The 19,965-nt window shown below is 38.7% G+C and overlaps 1 protein-coding gene across 1 annotated transcript; it reads right to left on the bottom strand.

The window, feature by feature from the left end:
• Positions 1–2,264: 2,264 nt before the first annotated feature.
• PROSER1 (proline and serine rich 1) lies at positions 2,265–19,800 on the bottom strand. Its single transcript, XM_009074434.1, has 13 exons — positions 19,756–19,800; positions 16,705–16,770; positions 15,911–15,979; positions 15,383–15,477; positions 13,839–13,932; positions 13,228–13,338; positions 12,430–12,513; positions 11,530–11,608; positions 9,237–9,332; positions 9,071–9,115; positions 5,067–6,828; positions 4,268–4,415; positions 2,265–2,984 (listed from the first exon to the last, which is right to left on the bottom strand). Exons 1-13 carry the CDS (start codon positions 19,798–19,800, stop codon positions 2,862–2,864), a joined length of 2,817 nt encoding a protein of 938 aa, XP_009072682.1. The 3' UTR covers positions 2,265–2,861.
• Between the last annotated feature and the right edge of the window lie 165 nt (positions 19,801–19,965).

Here is a 19,965-nt window from a genome sequence, read left to right as displayed (position 1 = left end):
CAGTAATAGGCAACTTGAAAAAAAACCCAGTGAATCCAGAATTAAAGTCATACAGCAAGAGCCCTTTCCCAGCACAGGCTCAGCATAAGGTGGTTTGCCTCAGAAGAAGACTTTTCCTTGGCATTTTAAAAATGGTGCTCAAGAAAGCATGAAAGAGCTCACGACAAATCACCCCCTCCAGAAATTCCATGGCCGGGTCACAGGAGTTTGCTGCAATGCAGAGCACAGACTTTATTCCTGAAGAGAAAAAAAATTAATAAATAAAAATTTTACATCAGAAGAAATATTTAAGAAAACGAATCCTACCTTAATTCTAACCACTGGAAAGTTCAACTTACAAAGTCCTGCTCAACATGATTCAGTAAGAACCAGAGAGCCCATTCCAGACACACAAACTTGACAGTTTAACACTTCTTAACCTATTCACTTGTCTAACACCAATGGAAGCATCTGTGGAAAACTACACCAGCTGTGCAGAAAATACTCTTCTCTGGCTGAAGTGGCTAGACACCGCTCAGTGATTACACTGTTTCAGGAGAAGAGCATTTTATGCAGTGGATTTCACTACTCACCTGTTCCCATTTGGAGAAACAAGGCTTCACAGTCTCTTAGGTATCTGAGTTGTCCAATGTTCAGACAGAACAACCCACACCCAATGGCCATTCAATAGATGTTTTGAGAAACAGAGGTACAAACTGCTCACTTTTTGATAAAACACTGCGTAACAGATGATGTTTATTACTTAGTTTTGACTATAAGGTAACATTAATTTAGTTCAAACTTTGCTTGATGGGGAAACTAGGATCAAAATAGGAGTATCAAACTCAGCACCTCAGTAAGGTTACAGAATGCTTACTGACTTTGAACTACATTACATTCACATCTATGGGACAAAAGCCAATTTGCTCTTGATATCTATATCTTTATTTTTCCTCCTTTGATTGAGCTACAAATCTACAAAGAACAAGTTATGAAAAGAATGAGGAGTATAATGAAACATGGTAAAGATTTCTTCCACAGATTTCTTGAGTCAAGATATGAGGCACTGATTTTGAAAGCAGTTCAGAGCAGAGAATCAACAGAATTCAGGTTTCACAAAATAAAAAATGCAAGAGCACAATATGTTTTAATGTTTAGATTTAAAATAATATGTAAATTTGCTTCTCAAAATGCAAGACTGCCCAATTGATGCAAATGCATTTAATTTTTTTCAGCTAAAAATTCATAGGATGTTTCTACTGTTACTCTTTAGGAAGTCAATTTTATAATTCTGGACAGAAATCTGCATCATAAAGAAACAGCATGAGCAAGATCAAACATTAGAAGCATCTTAGTAAAAACAAGTTTATTCATTTGTACTTTAGGCAAGTATGTAAATAGCCAGCAAAGCCTTTTTGCCACGACTGTAAACTTTTTATTTAAAAAAATTATGTTAAAAACCAATACAGTAATTTCCGTTAACGTTCTAAAAAAGCTTGTTCACATCTTGAAAGAAAATACATTAGCAACATCTCCCAGCAGAATCAATCTTTAAAAAAGTAAAACTCTAGGTGCGGAACTTTTCTACAGTGTAGTATCCTCTACATTTTAATTTAATCACATGATTGAATATCATTCATCTCTATTGTCTCTAGAACATGATCAAGGGTAATCTTAAATAGATGATATTCAATGATGTGTTACACATTGCCACAGGTACTAACATTATTAGAAGAGTGCACAACTGCATTTCACTAACAAAGCAAGACCTTTCTATATGCTGCATCGTAACAGTTAATTTAGCTATACGCCTTTAAAATCATGTACGTTTCCCAAGGAAAAACACTAAAAAAATTCCATGGTCCAAATCCTGCTCCCACTTATATTCACAGGATAACATAAGCACCATCAAGTTGTAATTTATAGCTAAAAAGCATATAAAGAACCAGTTTGTTTGTGAGTATAAGGGAGAGAAGGACTTGACCCATGTCTGTAAACATTCACAAAAGTCTGCAGTCGAAAGTGCCGGATAGGCAGCCTATCCGCAGGACAACTACTCCATTCACAGAGGGGTGTGGGGACAGGGAAAATATTATGGGACACTATTTTAGAGGCAAGTTATATGTTTTTATGTACTTTGGAAAGACGTATTCTCAGCTAGCTAAACCATACTCCAGTCAAACAAAATCCACTTCTACCCAAATACAGTACAGCATCATTTCCTAGCTTCCTTGTTCAAAGGAGTACTCAATTCAGCAGCAAGCTCATGACAATATTTCAAAGTGTTAGAAAACCCCCACACCCCTCTGATCTACCCTCCCCTTAACATACTGCTGATGCTAACAGGAGATCCTCATACATACAAAGAAAACATCCTAAAAACCATAAACTGACCTTGGTCTATGCACACACAAGAAGTGTGCTTCTAGACCAAAGATCGTCTACAGCTTCAATAGTCTAGTTTCAGTCTAGATCTCATTCTATATTAACCACATATACCATACAAAACATAACGGGAGGATAGGTGCTTATACACACTATTAAGTATACTTGTTCTCCCCATTCAGTTTGACAGTCAATTGCCCTATTTACATAAACATCTATTTGAATGTTCCTGATCCTGTAAGACCAAACATTCAATTCTTAAGATTAAAGGAGAGTCAAGAATGTTCAGCAATTCACAGGATCAGACCCTGAATCAACTAAATGCAATCACAAATCAGGTTTGACATCTGACACAGCCTCCTGGAATCATTTTACCCTCACATTTTCCCCCTTTCCCCAGCTCAGACCATGCTCCCACTAACGCAGAGACAGCCTTCAAAGTGAATAGGATCAGACTCTGTCAAGCAAACACTGCAGTCCTTAAAAATGTCTGGTATTTACTGCCATCCACTCTGGGGCAGACTTGTCTGCAGTGAAAATGGTGTTCCTGGAGTTGATGGATAGTTAGCAAAACCTTCAGGCTGAGCTGTATAGTTCTCCAGAGCAGAAGCAGAATGTGCCTTTAAGGAAGAGTAGAAGTTAGGAAACAGCACTGATAAAAACAAGAAAACAAACAAAAATCTAAATCAAGCAAAATTTCAGCCACAGTACCAGTCCTACTCAAGCCAAAACAAACGAATTATAATCTGAAGTATCCAAAGATCAGAGATAAGCAATGCATCCATACACAGTGTTAAACTGCAATGCAACTATTGCTCTGAAATACCAGAGAATGAGGAAAGCAGTTGGATTAAGAGGGAAAACAAAGAAATGTTAATGGCATTTACTTTCCGGTGGAGTAAGCACCGGCTGATTTGGAAGGCATAGCTTAATCAGGAGCTATGGTATTTCAGTGACTTCGAACCTTCTTTGCCTTCACTGGTCAAGTAGGTAAGTGTTTGAATTTTAATCATTAGAACTTGTAAACAAATGAGACCTGTGCACATCGATTTCTACAGAATAAATAAGACTCCTGAGCTGTAAAGCACCATGGCCTAGCTGAAGCACCTTGCTTCTTCCCCTGATGTTCAAAAGATATCTGTGCACTGAACAGTAGACACATGCTCCATTTCAATAACTGATGTGCCACAGAAGATAGAAAACTTTAAGACATTCAACTGCCTCTTTCAGTATTTTGCTGAGAATGACAAATTTCCTACTAGAATCCTTAATCTGTATAGAGGCTGTTTTTAACACATGACAAACTAAATATATAAATACAAAAACTGATTATAGTTTCAGCTAACTTATGCAGGTTGATGAGTGAAACAAGCTGTTTCATGGACAAGAGATTATGAAACTACACATTGCACAAAGCCACTTCAAGCTTATCTATCAAGAGAAAGGCACAACCACAACAGACACAAATTCAAGACAATCTGATTACATGTGCAGAGAGGCACGTAACTCACAACAAAGGAAACACAGGTATCTGCAAGTCATTTAACTGTCAGACTGGAACTGAGCACAAATTTTGCAACAACACGATCAACTCATCAGATTTAACACAAATCCAGCAAAAATTTCACTTGTATTATCTTTTATTTCTTTTACCTCTCCTCATTTTACAAACAGCTTTCAGAAAGGGTTTAACCACATTCATAATGTCCAGAAACACTGTATACTGGACTTGAGGAAGAAGTTAATATGATCTGTTCTTTATCATCATCCTTGTGATCAGTTCTCACACAGGTTAGATATTTTAATTATTTACTGACTTAAACTAATCTGCAGAAGTTAACACACAAGTACATGCTCAAATGATCACTGGAAGCAAAACAGTGTTAACAAGTAGGCACATTACCTGTAGTAGTGCTGACTGTGCAGCTGCACTGTGCTGCAATTCCTGTAAGGAAGACTGTGCAGCACTTTGGGGAAAGCCAGGGATACCAGGGAGAGATAAAAGACCAGGAAAAACTGCATTTCCTGGTGTCTGTAGTCCAGAAGTCAAGCTGAAAGAATGACAAGATAAGGCTATTATTAAGAACATCTGTATCATGTTTTATCCCACATTTCTCTCTCTATAGGCTTATGTGTATATAAATTAGAAAAGCACTTCTTTTTCTAAACCTCCTAAAGGCCAGAAATTTCAAAGAGGAGCCCAAAAGTCCACCTACAAATTACTCATGCACACACAAACCAAGACTGACTGGAGCACACCTAAGAAGGGAACTCAGAAATTTTTATACCTCAGCTGTGCCTACAGCTTGCATACAAATAAATTTTACAGGCAATAGTTAATGCTTAGTACCTCCTTAAAATACAGGAACATCTAAGATATTGTCTATTACCTATATGTGTCAACAGACGCCCATGTGGAATCCATTCTTGTAAAAGCCTAGGAGGTGCCAAGTATCCTCATCAGGGAAGTAAGATTACTCAGCACCTCACTGGATTAGACTGTTGTAACAGGAACTACTGAGGACAGCCTATTCAGTCACTACTCTTTTCTAAAGACAGGTGGAAACTTACTAGGGAACTAACTTTAAAAAGTATCTGTAATTATCTATGACTGAAAATAATGTCTACATCTAAAGTAAAATCAGCATTTTGCTCAAGAGAAAAAGAAATGGTTCTGACCTCCTTCAGAAACAGAAACATACCCAGCTTGTGCAACTAGTGCAGAGTTGAAGTTTGAGCTAAAGGCCGAGGCAAACCCTGGCAGGACTGGAGCTGGAGATGGGGCTGTGGCAGCTGCCGGCAACGGTGCAACTGCTGCTACTGCAGAAGATGCCTGGAGGCCAGGGAAAGAAGGGAGAGCAGGAGTGACAGAGGGTGTGTTAGAGACAGGAAAACCAGGGAAGGATGGGTTTGATGATCCCAGAGGTCCCTGGGCAACAGAAAAAAGGGAAGGGACAGCACTGGACAAGTTAAGCGAGAAGGGTGGAGCAGAGACTGCTGCTGAGGCGGCGAGTCCTGAGAGTACAGCTGCAGTGGAACTCACATGGGGGGCAGACACAGCTGAAGTGGTTGTAGACGGAGTAGCTATCAAAGACCCTGGGAGAGTGACGGGTGGTGTAAGTGCTGGGTTACCAGTAAAAGCAAAGTTACTGGTTAGAGACGTAAAAGGAGGAAGTCCATTGAACACAGGGGCAATGGGAGCAGAGGAGCCATGTGGGGCAAGGGAAATGGAAGCCAGAGAACTGGAATTGTTTAGAGGAGCACTCAAAGAGGAGAGGCCTGACAGTGCTGGATTCAGGGAGCTGGGTAAACTGACTGGCACTGAAGCTGCTGAGGTGTATGCACGCCCGAGCGCAGACAGTCCTATTGTGCCATGAGAAGGGCTGGCTGAATGAGAAGGCCCTTTGAAGGCCGAGAGGGTGGGACTCATGGGTTCTGTTTTGACCAGAACTGGGATACTGGTGGCAGTTGGGGCTGATGAGAGCTGCTGGTCAGGATTAGTAGGACTTGTGCCATGCAAGAGGGAGGCTGATGAGCCACAGTTTACTGGCATAATCGATGGCGAAGTGGTTAAAGGTGACTGTGCAGGCAATGTTGGAGGAGTGGAACTAGAATTGGCTACAGATGGGGATGGAAGACCTGGAAAAATAGCCATCCCAGGTGTGGAGGAACGCTGTGGGGTGGGGGTGGCTGATGGAGTATAACATTTGTTGACAGAGGAAGTGGGAGGGTCAGAGCTTTGATTAGCAAGAGCAGACAAAGAAGCAAGCTCGCTTGTCACAGCAGAAGGTAAAGCAGATGAATTGATTAATGAAGTGTCATTTGATGTCAGAAATCCCTTTAAGACAGACAAAATTGGGTTAGGCAAGCTAAGTGAACCAGGAATAGTAGTGGCAGGAGAATTAGCAATTGTAGATGGAACAGGACTAGAAATCCCTTGAGCATTGGGTGGCAAGGACAAAGGAAGACCAGCAAAAACTGATGACAATGGAGCAGGATTATTAGCAGAAGCAATTGATGAGGTTGCAGAAAATGGGAGGCCAGCAAATGGTGTAGGAGCAGATGCAAAAGCTTCACTAGGTGCAGGTGTGGTGCACGGAGTGGAAGAACCTTGCGGAGCAGGTGTAGCAGCGGGTATAGAAGCCAGCCCAGAAAAAACTGCAGGGATAGGGGTAGAGGTTGCACTGTGAACAGATGTGACAGGAACACCAGGCAACGAAAGGGATTTAATGACTGTAGGGGTTGGGGTAGATGGCTGAGATGTATGGATGGAAGAGGACACCTGTCCTGGGAAAACAGGAAGGACAGGGGTAGACATGTTCATCCCAGAGATGAGTGGAGTTGCAGGTGCTAATGGATGGCTTATTGCCTTGACAGGTGATGGGATAGGGACTGGAGTAGCAGCAGATGTTGAAGGATTAGAACCATGAGGAGTAAAGAGCTGATTCGCTTGTGCAGAAAAAGCTGCAAAGAAACAAAACCAGTAAGAATACTTGAAACTGTCAGAAATGTTTGAAATCAACACAAATATGTTTTATACAGCATTTCAAAACAAGATACACAGGCAACAGCTAACACACAATGTCTATATATAAACAACAAACACTGGAACCTATGAAAACAAACCAAAAAGGTACATACAAACACATTACACAAGCCACACATTATGGGGGCTAACACTCCTTGATAAAACACTTTGTGACACCTGCTACCTGTTCATGATCTCATGCAAAACAATGAGACACTCAAATATAATCTGTAAGAACATCTAAGTGATGTAGGTAAACACCCTCCCTCTGGTCCCTAACATTTGGCAGTACCCCAACCAGACCTAATATTCCATCAGCATCAGATCACCTGGGCTCCTCTGCATCCACTCTCACTGAAGGCAAGAATTTCCTTCAGAACCAGTTAACTCAACGTATCATGATTTCAACAACTGAAGAAAGCTGATTTCAGGTGCTGGTAGTTTTCTTTCCTTCAAAATCAGGTCATTCTCTTCACTGTGCTTCCTTCAGATTTTGATTCCAAGAAGGTACACTTTTAAATTCATGTATCATACTACAGTATTAAACTAACATTGGTACTTGACTTTGTCAACAAATATTTCTAGAAGTCTTTAGGTGTCTGTAATCAAGGCAAGCACCTGCCACTAAGAGTATCAGCTTGTGTCAACCCTACAAAGTAAGTTAGAGACATCAGTCAAGCTGGAGGAAAACAGGCAGGCACACTCCAAATGGGGAGGGGGGAGATGAATGGAAAGAAGCTGCATTTATGAACACCATCATGTCAAGAGGCTTGATACACCTGCCTCTAGTTGCCTGTGGAATATGAATATGTCAATACATCATTCCTCTCAAGCACCCCTTGTGCTTTATTTTACTTTTGAAATAATCTGTTCAACTGCAAGCAAATCACTGATCCAACCAAACTCGTCAACCATAACTCTGTAACAGCCTACATTTCTCTCCTGCCCAAACTCTACATATACACACACAAACCGAAAAAATTTATCTTTAACATCCTGGGCCTAAACTGATATGACAAACTCTTGTTTTCTGTATCTTGAAACTCTAAAACTAGCAGGGTCTGCAAACAACCTATTTCCTTTTACATATTCTCTTCAAAAAAACCCAAAACTAGACCCAGATTTCCCAGCTCTGGATTCTGTTCTTTCCTTGTTCTATTTCCAGGCTGAAGACTCTCCTAAAGATCACTATTATTTAACCCTCACAGCCCAGTTAATCACCAAAGAAATACAGCTGAAATAGAACCCAGACCTGTTACTGAATTTCTCTTCCTAGGAGATTTCATTCCTTACACTGCATTAATTTAGCTGTATTAACTACCTTGTAAATACATGCACACTTAGAGGGGTATATATAAAGAGATTCTTTGAAACATCAACATTTCTGTAGAACCATCCCTAGACATAGAGAAGAAAAGACAAAACATAACTTTTTTTTTGTCCCTAGGAATATTTACAGTAGCTAAACTTATCACAGTCATTTCATCTATTTGCAAAATTTGTTAATATGCCTGATTCAATAGTCAGTAGATTCTCAGTTTGTCAAACCTAAGAAAGTATCATCAAAGCCTTTGTCTAAGTAGTTCCTAGTGAGATTTATTATCATCATTTGTACTAAGTGTACAAAGGACCACACAAATAAAAACAACAAAAAATGCACAACTGTCTTTGTGATAAGTACAGAATCTTAAAAGGTAAGACAAAAGTGCAGGTAGACATACTAAGATAAAGAGTCTGGGATAAGACGTTCAAGAGTCTGAATCTCTCTTGTATTCCTACCCTCTCATTCCAACTGATATATGAAATTTAAACGTGAATGAGTTTTCCAATAGATGTACAAAGTTTTAATGATTGCAAAGATTTTTTGAAGTGTTTCAGTGCACTGCATTGCAAAGCACATTTCTATGTAGTTTTTTACATGGTTTTTCATATACTTATATACTGAAGAACATAAAACTTTGATAAGCTAACACAAAAGGATGAATTTTAATGTCTCAATGCTTCTAAGTGCCAAATGCCTGATGATTTTTTTCCCCACTCAAAGGATCCTGTTCCAACAGTAGTTAAATATTTAGAGGCTTATGAAGATCCCACCAAACAAATAAATTGTTAACATTTTCTGAACAAATAACAAAGATACCACAAACACAAAAATCCCCCTGTGGATTTGCAATTTACCTTGATTTTGGGAAGGTTTTGTCTGGCTGGAAAGGTCCTCATTTTCTAAACAGATAACAACAGCTTGTTATTTAAAAGCAAATGAAACTCCAGCAGTGCACAACCCACTCAAAACAATGAACTAGAAAACGTACCATCAATATTTTTAAAGAGATGCATTTTTTACCTGATACCACTTGATTGGCAGTGTATGGTGGAGGAGCTGGTAAGCCTGGAGCAATGACATTAGCCATTGGAACTAAGCCAGCATTGTTGTAAGCACCTAAAACAACAAATGCAATACACATTCAGTTGTCAGAAGAACTCTAAATCTAAATGAACCAGTAAGCATATTCTCCTTTAAAAGGAGATTTTCAAGACTGTAAGATATTCCTTCAGCAAAAAGCTAGACCAATACATTAACCAGGCTGGATGCTGGCTTTTGCTACTGTCTGCCTGAACGGCATGCACTGTGATCCAAATTTTGCTAAGGGCAATTCTCTTGAAAGAGCCTGAAAAAGTCAGATTTCAATTCCTTTCAGTCCCATTTTGCCTGAAAAAACTCCAAGGGGAGGACTGATTCTGAGTGTCTGCACTATTCCTAACTTAAAGGCTGTTGCAACTTCTCCTTTTACACTAAAGCCTTGACAAACAAAACAGCCCAACATAGAGCAGTGACCATGACCAGGACTTCAACACTAGCCAGAAAATTCAGAGAAAAAATGTCCCATCTCAAATACTTAGTCTAGTATTCTTCAGTATGTCTTTAAATGTTAACAAATTCAAGTGGGTTAGCAAACTACTTTAATATAAAATACACATTGCAATTGATACATTAAAAATACTTCTTTTCCTCCCTTATGTTTTGGAACACCTCAAACTGTTGTATTGAAGAACATCAGAATTTAAATCACAGGAACATAAACACACTCCACAGTGGTCCTGAATATTTTAAGAGCATAAGAACTTGGGCTTTATGAGAAAAGGCAGCACTTGAACAACACTGAAAGTGGAGTTAATTTGTCTTACACGACTCTGTTCTCATTTCACACTTTCACAATAATTCCACCTAATCATAAGATCTCTTGCATGACAACTCTTGCCTGAAAATCAGAAAAGTAACTAACAAGCATTGCATCATCCATGAAGGAAATGTTAAAGGGGCAGAAAACAAAGCATCATTCTGACCATTGCTTGAAAACAATCAGATTCAATAGTGTATATATATATATATATTTATTTTTTTTTCAACAGTTTGAGTTCTATTGTCACGAGAGCTTTCTTACAAAACATGCTGCAGCCTACTAAGACCCTGAGATCGCAAAAGCTGTTTCATATCCTAAAATGTACTAACACTTATATTACAAGCCAAATTTTGTGCCTTAAGTGACTTTGGATAGGATTTACTTCATATAAATTTGAGCTAGTCTACAAGTTTCCTGTACAGTTTCTTGGGAGCAAGTGGTTTCTTGGGCATAAATAATCAGTCTTAGTTTAGCCACTAGTAGTGCCTGTTTTTCCATAACCGCTATAAAGAGACTTGAAGACAGGAAGTTGGTTAGATGACTCACCCTTCAACATGCATGCTAAGAGTTCTATCACACTTTCTGATCAACTACCTTAAAAACATCCTGAAACCCTATTAGTGAAAAGCAAGTGTCCTCCCCACAGCATTCCTTCTTTCGCAGTATGGAATTGCAAGATTAGGAAAGGCTTTCAGCTGCCACTCAAAAAGACCAGTCTGACTATGTAAGTACTCTAATCTCTTCTTCTAAAGAAGGCAATTGCCATCCTCCTTTCCAAAAATGTCTGGAATCAAACAATTGATGCAGCAGAGCAAAGAGAGAGCAATTTATGAAGAAAGGCTCAACCTTACCTAAGGCACAAGACTAGAAATAGCCAGACCAAAGGCTGAAAAAGGCAATCACTACACTCCTTCTAAGACTGACAGCTACTTTTCTGTTCACTCTCCATTGCTATAGAGAGAAGGGTAAAGCTGAAGGCAATTGAGAAATAGATTACAGCCTCAGCCTTCAGCTGAGAAAAGCAGATTACAGCCCTTCAGCAAGTTCAACCCAATTCAGGGCTGTGGCTGACCACAGCCTATGTTTGGTTCTACAGCAACAAGTCAGATTTGTCAAGCCAAAGCCCAAAGCCGGATCAAACACTGCAACACAGTCACAGCCTCAGTCTTGTCTAATATGCACAACACCTCCCACAAATTGAATATTTTGTCATCAGAACAGGATTCTGAATTTTCCTTATGATGTAAATGTCAGAAAAAGAAATCAATATATTCCCCTTTTTATCCGTTCTGCAGACAGGACAGGAAAAGGTAGAAAACAGTACCCAGAGCATGCTGAGGGAGCATAAGCCAATTTCAGGTATGACAGTGGTCAGAGAAACTGACACTTGACACGTTACTTAAAAGGCAAATGGATGAAACAATAGCATCAAACCAGAACACATAGAAGGCTTACTTGGTGCAATAGTTGCATGTGGCCGACATGGTGGGATGGGGTATGGAACTGGTTTGTGTGGATTGTAGGTTGATGGAGCCTACATAAACAAAAAACCAAACAGAAATAGCAATATTGAAAGCATTTCCTAATGTTTATCAAACAAAAAACTAACATTCAGATACTACTACAGTCAGGCATTCTTCACTACAAATATATGATACATAATTTCTTCATAATATCCACAGTGACTGCAAGTGTTTCACTCTTTCTGAAAAGAATGAAACAAACACAGGTGGGAAAGGCAACTCCTTTCTGCCTTGCAGTCTTCACACTCTGCAGTCTTTGACTGACTTCTCACTTCAAAGATTTAGCACATTTAAAAACTAACAAATCTTTCAAAAGTACTTGTCCCTTAAAAATAATACAGTTCTGGGCAATACTTCAAAGTAGTAACAGAATCATTGAAAGTTTGTCCCACATGCTTAAAAATTTGAAACACATATCAGCTGTGTTCTAAAGGAACAAGAACCTCCTTCCAAGGCACTGCTGCAATTCAAGCTTTTAAGATGCAGACAGTTTCTGTGTTCATGTGAGGAACCCTAAGAGATTAGCTCATGATGGACTACTAAAAATACTTTTAGTTTGCTCTTCTGCTACTGTAATTTAAATTCTGTCTTCAAATGCACACACACCGTATTCACTCCCCTCCACAGATAAAAAATAGAGCTTATTTTCAAGCTAAATAAAAAACCACTGGATCACACTATCTTCACTATAGATGTTTAACTTCCATTAAAGTGCTGCTCTACAGTCTTCTTGCAACACAACAGAATTTTATATCAAGGCCTCATTGAATTGTCTGGTGGTTGTTTCACATTTTTTAAAAGTTTCATTTATTTATTCCTTTATTAGACATACTGGTTTGGATGGTCCAAGTATACGGGCTGCTATTCCCTTTCCTTCATTAGTACATTCTTCTGTGTCCTTTTTGATAGGGGTGCCCTGAAACAGAAGGAAATTAAACAACGAAGTATTAATTCAGAAGTAAATCTTGCTATAGCATTTCTACCATATTGAATTTTTTTCTGAACTACATTTGAGTTTTTGAACACTCTGAAAGGAACCATGTTTGCTATCAAAAAGCTCACTCTGTTTTAGGCTTGTAAAATGGTAAGAGCATTCCAATAGCTTGGTTTGTAACACTGAGCTTTTGTCAAGAGAGGCATTTTGAACAATCCATGTTGATGATGGAATTCTGCATTTTGACTTGTGGACTTGATAACTTACATTTTGCAGTCCCTGAAGTGTCCACGGGAAATACTTAACATGGTTGTTCAAGATTAGCGGTGGTACTATAGTGACTGTAATAGGTCACCTTATCAACCTACCAGTAAGGCTCTTTACACCTCTCCTGATTCTGCCAAATACTGCTGGAGTTTACAATGTTTTCCTGATATGAACAAAGCCAGTAATATGTAAGATGCACTAATCTTTACCTAAAGCAGCACAGAAAGAATGGGCAAATAAAAATCATGCAAGTTCCCTATAAATGTGGAATGAGGTAATAAAAAGAACCACACAACAAATAACCCCCAACAAACACACATTGGTTTTGATTCCACTCAGTCCGTGTATATGAATTCTGGTTTTGGTTATACTACAATGAATCCTAAATCCAGGAGTCTGTGAAAAGCAAAAGCACAGGATCATGCTTACTGGAAAAATTCCATTTATGCGGCTTGGTTTGCCCTTGGGATAAGGATTGCCAGGAATCATGCCACAGGATGATATCATTGCATGAGGAGCCTTACAACCCGTTTTTGAAGCCTGCAAAATAATTGAGAAAGAACATAATTTGCTATCAAAATCAATGCTTTAAAGAAATTAACTACTATTTCGTGACATTTAAACTGCATGAATCAACCTACATAGAACAACCGAAATCTTTGTCTCAAATCTTCTTTCCACAGAATCCAAATAGTGTAAGGTTCTGCCAAAATCACCTCTGTTTTGATAACTCAGACCACCTCTGCCTCTAATGAACTTGGGCTGAAGCACTCAGTGTTCTCTAAAACAGACTGTTTCCTTCAGCATTGGTTGCAATTCTGTGCCCCTTTTTCCGTATGTACCCAATGCCTAACAGAAACTTCCCCTTTTGTTGCATGTGTATTACATAACTCTTATCTTTCTGCAGCTGCTTCTTTCAGCTTGTCTTCCACCAGTAGCTCCCAGCAGTTCTCATGCTAAGTACTGACCCCACAATGACCATAAGGATGGAAACAATACTGTATTTGACAGAACCGAAGACACTACTGTATCTTGATTACCTGTTCAAGAATCCTTCTGCATCTTTTCTTCTCCGACATATTAATTCTGAACAGATCTTCAATCAGGCGATAATTCTGAGCATCAACGATGTTGCTATAAAGACAGTGACAGATGACTGCTTCCATTCCATATGCATAAGCAAAAATAATGAACCACTGAAAACTGATCAACAGCCACTACCCAAGAGTACATTAGAAAAACATCATTAGTTCAGATCATATTACTCTTACAAGTCAAGTAAAAACCCAAGGTTTAAGCATGGAGTTCACATCAGTAAGTAAAACATGGCATTACAGAATTAAGTATCAATACAGAACAATGGATGACAATGGCTAAACTTTATTTAAAAAATAACTATGTTGAAAAAATGAATTTTGCATCACAAGAGTTTGTTAGAATGTTTTAATTACTGCTAGCACACAATTCCCAGCACAGCAGAAAACTCAGCTTGTCACTGTTTCTTGCTACTCCGGTAGAGAAACAAATTTTCATCTGATTTACTCCAGAATGAAAGACATCAACTCCTGCAAATTCTCCCCAAGTTCTCCCTAAATATAGTTCCAAAAAGTCCTCTTCCTTTCTCCTCTCCCCAGCACTAGACACACCACAGAGAACAAAGTATGTGAGTACAGGAAAGCCAATGCCTGATTCTACCTGCCTTTATCAAAACCCTGACCACAGCACCTTTACTTCTGTCAAATATTACCTGTGCCATCCAAACTACTGGAAATCAAATACAGCACCAAACAGAGACTTCTCAAAGGAGGATGTTAGAAAGAAATTAAAGCAGCAGAATGTTGAACGAAGACAAGAAAAAAGCCTCAAAGAATGGTATTAAAATGCAAATTAACTTTCAGCTTTGCTCTCTACTCCTGATTAACAAAGGAAGCAGTACACAGATTTGGGTTAGGATTTCCAATCATGACTCCATTATTATGTTCTTATACTCTAGAAATTCAACAGCTAAGGACATTACTGTGCTTTCCCCCCCATTAGCTGAAGTGCAGCAACTGAAGAGTCTATGAGCTCCAGTCTCATCTCAAGAAGATAACAGATCAGTCTAAAGTACACTAACTTTCCTTAAGCTACCCTTAGGAAAGTTAGTGGTTTGGTTTGAAAGAGACTAGGAGCACTTATGTCTCCCTTAAGCTCAGTTCCAGAAGCAGAGTACGTCTATATCCTCAGTCTTAATTGCTTTAAAGATGTTTATATCATGAATTTATATGCCCCAAGAAGTTCAAGCAGGCTGCAATATACAGCATTCATGGGCAAGGCAGATATAGTAAAGCAAAAAATCCCAAAGACCACTGTAAAAACACTGGCAAAGAAGCCCACATAGCAGCATGCTCAAGGCTCAAACGAACTATGGAATTTTCCACAATGTATATTTCTAATTCTTCTTTTTACAGCGCCATCAATAATGGATTTGTGCTTTACCTTAACCAGACACAGTGCTTCCTTCTAGAAGTACCTAAAGTTTTATATGCTCAAACACTAGCAAAACCAGTACAAGTTAAGGACATACAGCACGAAAGATACTTACGAAGCCAAGATTTCAAGGGCAATAAGTTTATCTTTACTGAACGTGAAGCAGTTGAGGATATTAACCATTTTTGATGCCGGAACTGCCACTATTTTCTAACAAGAGCAGGAAAGAAAAAAACTGTATGTAAAATAAGGCAGTATAATGATTTCAAACTCAGAATACAACTCAGTAACATCTTCATGTCATGTATTTCAGTAAACATTTAATAGTCTCTCCTTCCCATTGGGAAGAAGACTCTATACACTAAATTATGAACAAGCAGCTCCAAAAGCATTCACCCAAAGCAAAGAAATTACATCTATTTCTGTGTTACACAGGAAAGTAAAAGACACTTTAGTCAGACAAGAAGCCTCAATTAGAATTATGAATTTCATAGTTTGAGTCCACTGAAGAAGGAGATGAGGAGGAATCTTTGAAGATTATAAAGGGCAGACTGACTCATAGATTGCAAAAGTAAACATCACAAAATCAAAATGAGACTAAGAGAGCAAATTTATTCCACAAGATTATAACACAAGAACTTACATGTTGTAAAGCCTTTATTGCCTTGAGCTGTGGTTCAGCCCAGGAAAAGTATCTCAGTAACTCAACAACCTGAAACAGTAAGGCCTTCAATTAATCTCTTAGATATATCAAAAATGTATGCTAACAGCATCAATATGATCTTTCATGTTTGTAGCAGAGTGGTACACTGCTGAAAAACCTCTGTCTGTCTGGGATGTTTGATTATCAGTGCCTACCCAGCATCTACTGTGCTTTTTATTTTTAACTAGGCACCTAAAAATTCTGTGTTATGAGATGAAAATTTTCTATGAACATAGTTAAAATAGCTATTTATTATTCTCTATATATTTGCATATATGCACAACAAGGACACTATATTGGAATCTAAAAAAATTAAATGTCTCTGGAAAAGCTTATAAACATGGAGAATCTCACACAGCATATTCACCAAACATACATGAAAAAAAAGCCTGAAGGAAAAGAAATAGGAAAAAAAACCCCAAAATATATTGGATAATTATTACTACATGCATATTTAGAAAATACATGCAAAATAAACCTAAATTCCACTATGATAAATTTATACAATTTTCCCCACACAGTAAGAACGAAAATTTAATGATTTTGATGACAAAACAACTTGGAACTATTTTTAACAGTTTAATGTTGATATAATAATAAGGAATTAAATCTCTTTGGTTAATAAATACAAACGCTAATATGATCAGGCTCCGTATGGCTGGAGACAGTCTGTCTGTACTACTGAATATACAAGAACAACAGCTCCCTTAAATCCATGACAGTGTTGACTTTACCTGTTCACTAGAAAAGTATCCATGAACATATTCGATGGCTTTTAATTTGTACTCAGTCAATACAGCCTAAAAGATAGAGGAAAAAAAAAAGCATAATTAGTCCCCCAAAAATTGTAATTATAGCACAACCATCTGCTAATCTATTAATCTAAAAAAAATATCTGCCTCTACAAAGTGACATTTGCATCAATTACACTGCAGCATTGTGAAGTAACAGTACATTCCTTAGATAACTGAGAGAACAGAAAGAGGTAATTTAATTCTTCTGCTTAAAAATTACTTTTTTTTTACTTCACTTTGCTTTTCTTTTGCTGTTGTTTAAAATTGTACTGATAGAACATCATCATCACTCTTCTTTTTGCCTTTAAGGTTTACACCAACTTTATGCTAAATTATATAAATAATCAACTTTATTATCTTGTTTATTTGTCTGTTCCCTGTAAAGTAAGAGGCAAAGCATCTTACTTCACCAACCTTATGACAAGACTGGGTAAGAAGCTTGTACAGACAGAATGAAGCATCCAACAGAGGTGGATGTTGTCTTACCATGACCTTTTCACATTTCAAACTCTAACACATGCAGCACTGGCCTTCTGACTTTGTGGCAGGACAATTGTTGATAACCATGTGAGCTATCTAGCAGCCAGAGCTCCTTCACACCCAGCTCACCACAATGGATACAAGACATAAAGAAGGCAGACACCAGCTGAATTCCTGCCCCAAACTGGTGCAAACACCCTTCTTCCCCAGTTTCCAAGTCCCCCATCTATTGTTGACTCTCATGCATATATTCAAATCATCTTCAGGTTCACCCACACACCTATTTCTATCCTCCTCCCAACATCCCTAAAATCTACCCTTAATTCCTTGTTTATTTATTCCTGTCCCTCCCTCCACACAGCAAGACACGAAGGTCTCTATCACTGCAACCTGAGTAGCACAGGTGCATGGAAACTCACAAGGATGCTGTTTGAGGCAACCCTCTTCCTTTCTGTACCTCATTAAGAGACAAACACCACCAGGCACATTGATGCCACAGAGAAAAAAGAATTTCTCTCTTCAAGCTCATTTTTTCTTCTGTCCCACCCTTCTCTCCACATATTTTGGATGAAAGTATGGTATGTCATATTTTTTTATCAAAGCAAATGCACTTTTCCTTCTTAAATCAATAACTGAATAACTTTATAATAAGAACACAAACAAAAAGCACTGCTATATATATTTATGGAAGAAACAAACAAGCAAACCCCCCAAGCTTAATTTACAAAATAATTGTAAATATATATAGGGAAAAAAATAGAACTAAGCCACAATTGAAGACTTTTAAATAATTGTTCCTGCTAATTCTAGGACTGAAAGTGGAACACACTACACAACTAACTTGCGAATCACATGATAAAGAAGATTCTACCACAAAACTAGAAATGAAGCTTAAAGAAAAACATAGCAACAAAGACACAAAATCAGCATTTGGACAATGAATTACACTGCAACAGCACAGCTATTATTAACATAGCACAGCACTGAACCTCAGATCTGCAGCAAGTTGCGTTTACAGGAACACAGGCATAAAGGAAACATAATTGCCCAAAATCACGTCAAAACCCTTTTGTCTGAAGTCTTTAGTAGTCACAGAGCGTGTTCTGAAGGACTGCACTGCAGCAGTAATAACTGAAATGTTACTCCCTCCCACCATCAATTCTCAGAGAAAGCACTTCATCTGCAAGTTGTTCCTCGATTTTTCATTCTTTTATTCCCAGACCTTCCAGAGAAATTCTTATGTAGGGAGGAAGTCCACACCCTGAAATATCATAGGCTGTCATGGTTTCAGCTGGTTATACACATACCTGTTTCAAAAAGAATTTGTGCCCATGACCTTATGCAAAAACACCAGTAAGTGCAGTTATGATAACAAAGACTTCCCTGGGGCTTCTGTGCACACTCGTTTATATATCAATGTGCTGTAAAATAATAACACTGCAACTGCAGCCATCACTGCATCTCATGCTGAAGAAGTTGAGCTGAAACTCAACTCTAGCACCCAAGTCCAAACAAAGGACATTTACCTTTCCGGGATGACCCATCATAACAAAAAACCCCACTTATTACAAAATTGCTAAGGTTTCCTTTTCTGCAATCATATGTGAAACAAACCCTTCACCTTCACACTCATACAGCTTTAGCAGGATACTTAACTGTTTTCCTGTGACACTGAAATAACCTCTGCTTAACTACAACAAAATACATCATCCCAGATATCTACCTCCCAGGCTCTGATTTTTTTGCCTTCCTTTCCAATTTCAGCACTTGGGGAACTGTCTCAACCACTAACCTCGAGCTTCCTACAGAGAAGCAGGAAGAGACCAGGAAGCCCAGGTCTCTATCTCTGCTCCCCACAACCAGCAGGTGTTTTGGCTGGGGAGTCTTTTAACAGGGGATGCACAGAGTTCAGAGCACACATGGAAACACAGGGTTTACATCCTGGAGGAAGGTGGGTACACACTCCTGAGGTGGAGGAGATGTGTCCTCCCACAAGGGCAGCAGAGTACAGCCTTGAAATCAGCTCTCTCATGTCCTATTTGCGCCTTGGATCTCCCAAATCACCAGACAGAAGGTGGGTACTTCAGTCTCCAGTCAGACCAAGCAAACACAGCCATTCCCCTCCAGATAAGAGACACTTGGCTATTTGGGTTTTTCTTCCTGATCTTCCCTGACAATGAAAACTCTGTGATAAACTTATCCAAGAGCTTATTTCAAAGGAGGGCCCTTCAGGCACACGGTGTTGGGTTCAGTGTCAGCAGCCTGGACACCCAATGTCAAGTCTTCTGACAAAATTAAAGACACCTCAAAGGAGACACATCACAGCAGTTTTGCACTGTTACACCTGACACACACAAGAACCAGGATGCACCACAAACACAGTTCTGCACATCACGGTGCAATACAGTCGGTATTGAATCCTGAAGTGATTACTGACTGATTCGTTGAGAGGAACTGTCTACTCAGACAAACAAAATAGATTAAACTAACATGCAAAACGAGAGGAGTTACCTTTCTAATTTCATCCAACACGGTTTCAAAGGATTTCTTATCCATCCTGATTAGCTCATTCAATGCCAACACTTAAAACGTGGAGGAGATAAAAATAATAATAATAAAAAAAACAGGCTAAAGCCTTAAAGAGTCTTTAAGCATACAGGGGGAAAAAAGAGGCTAACAATGAAACAGAGGCAGAGCGAGAGAGGCGGCCTGGGCTCCCCT

This window comes from Acanthisitta chloris, unplaced genomic scaffold (genome assembly GCF_000695815.1).
Source record: "Acanthisitta chloris isolate BGI_N310 unplaced genomic scaffold, ASM69581v1 scaffold14765, whole genome shotgun sequence".
NCBI lineage: Eukaryota > Metazoa > Chordata > Aves > Passeriformes > Acanthisittidae > Acanthisitta > Acanthisitta chloris.
The sequence above is the reverse complement of the archived record's forward strand: the minus strand, read 5'-3'. Positions and strand labels throughout refer to the sequence as shown.

What these genes read in the sequence shown, in the direction of transcription:
- PROSER1 (XM_009074434.1), bottom strand. Translation starts at nt 19,800, where the DNA reads ATGGATAAGAAATCCTTTGAAACCGTGTTGGATGAAATTAGAAAG. An exon ending in GATACTTTTCTAGTGAACAG is followed by an intron (nt 15,980 to 16,704) that starts GTAAAGTCAACA and finishes TTACTGTTTCAG; the next exon opens with GTTGTTGAGTTACTGAGATA. An exon ending in CACAGTCAGCACTACTACAG is followed by an intron (nt 2,985 to 4,267) that starts GTAATGTGCCTA and finishes TCTTCCTTAAAG; the next exon opens with GCACATTCTGCTTCTGCTCT.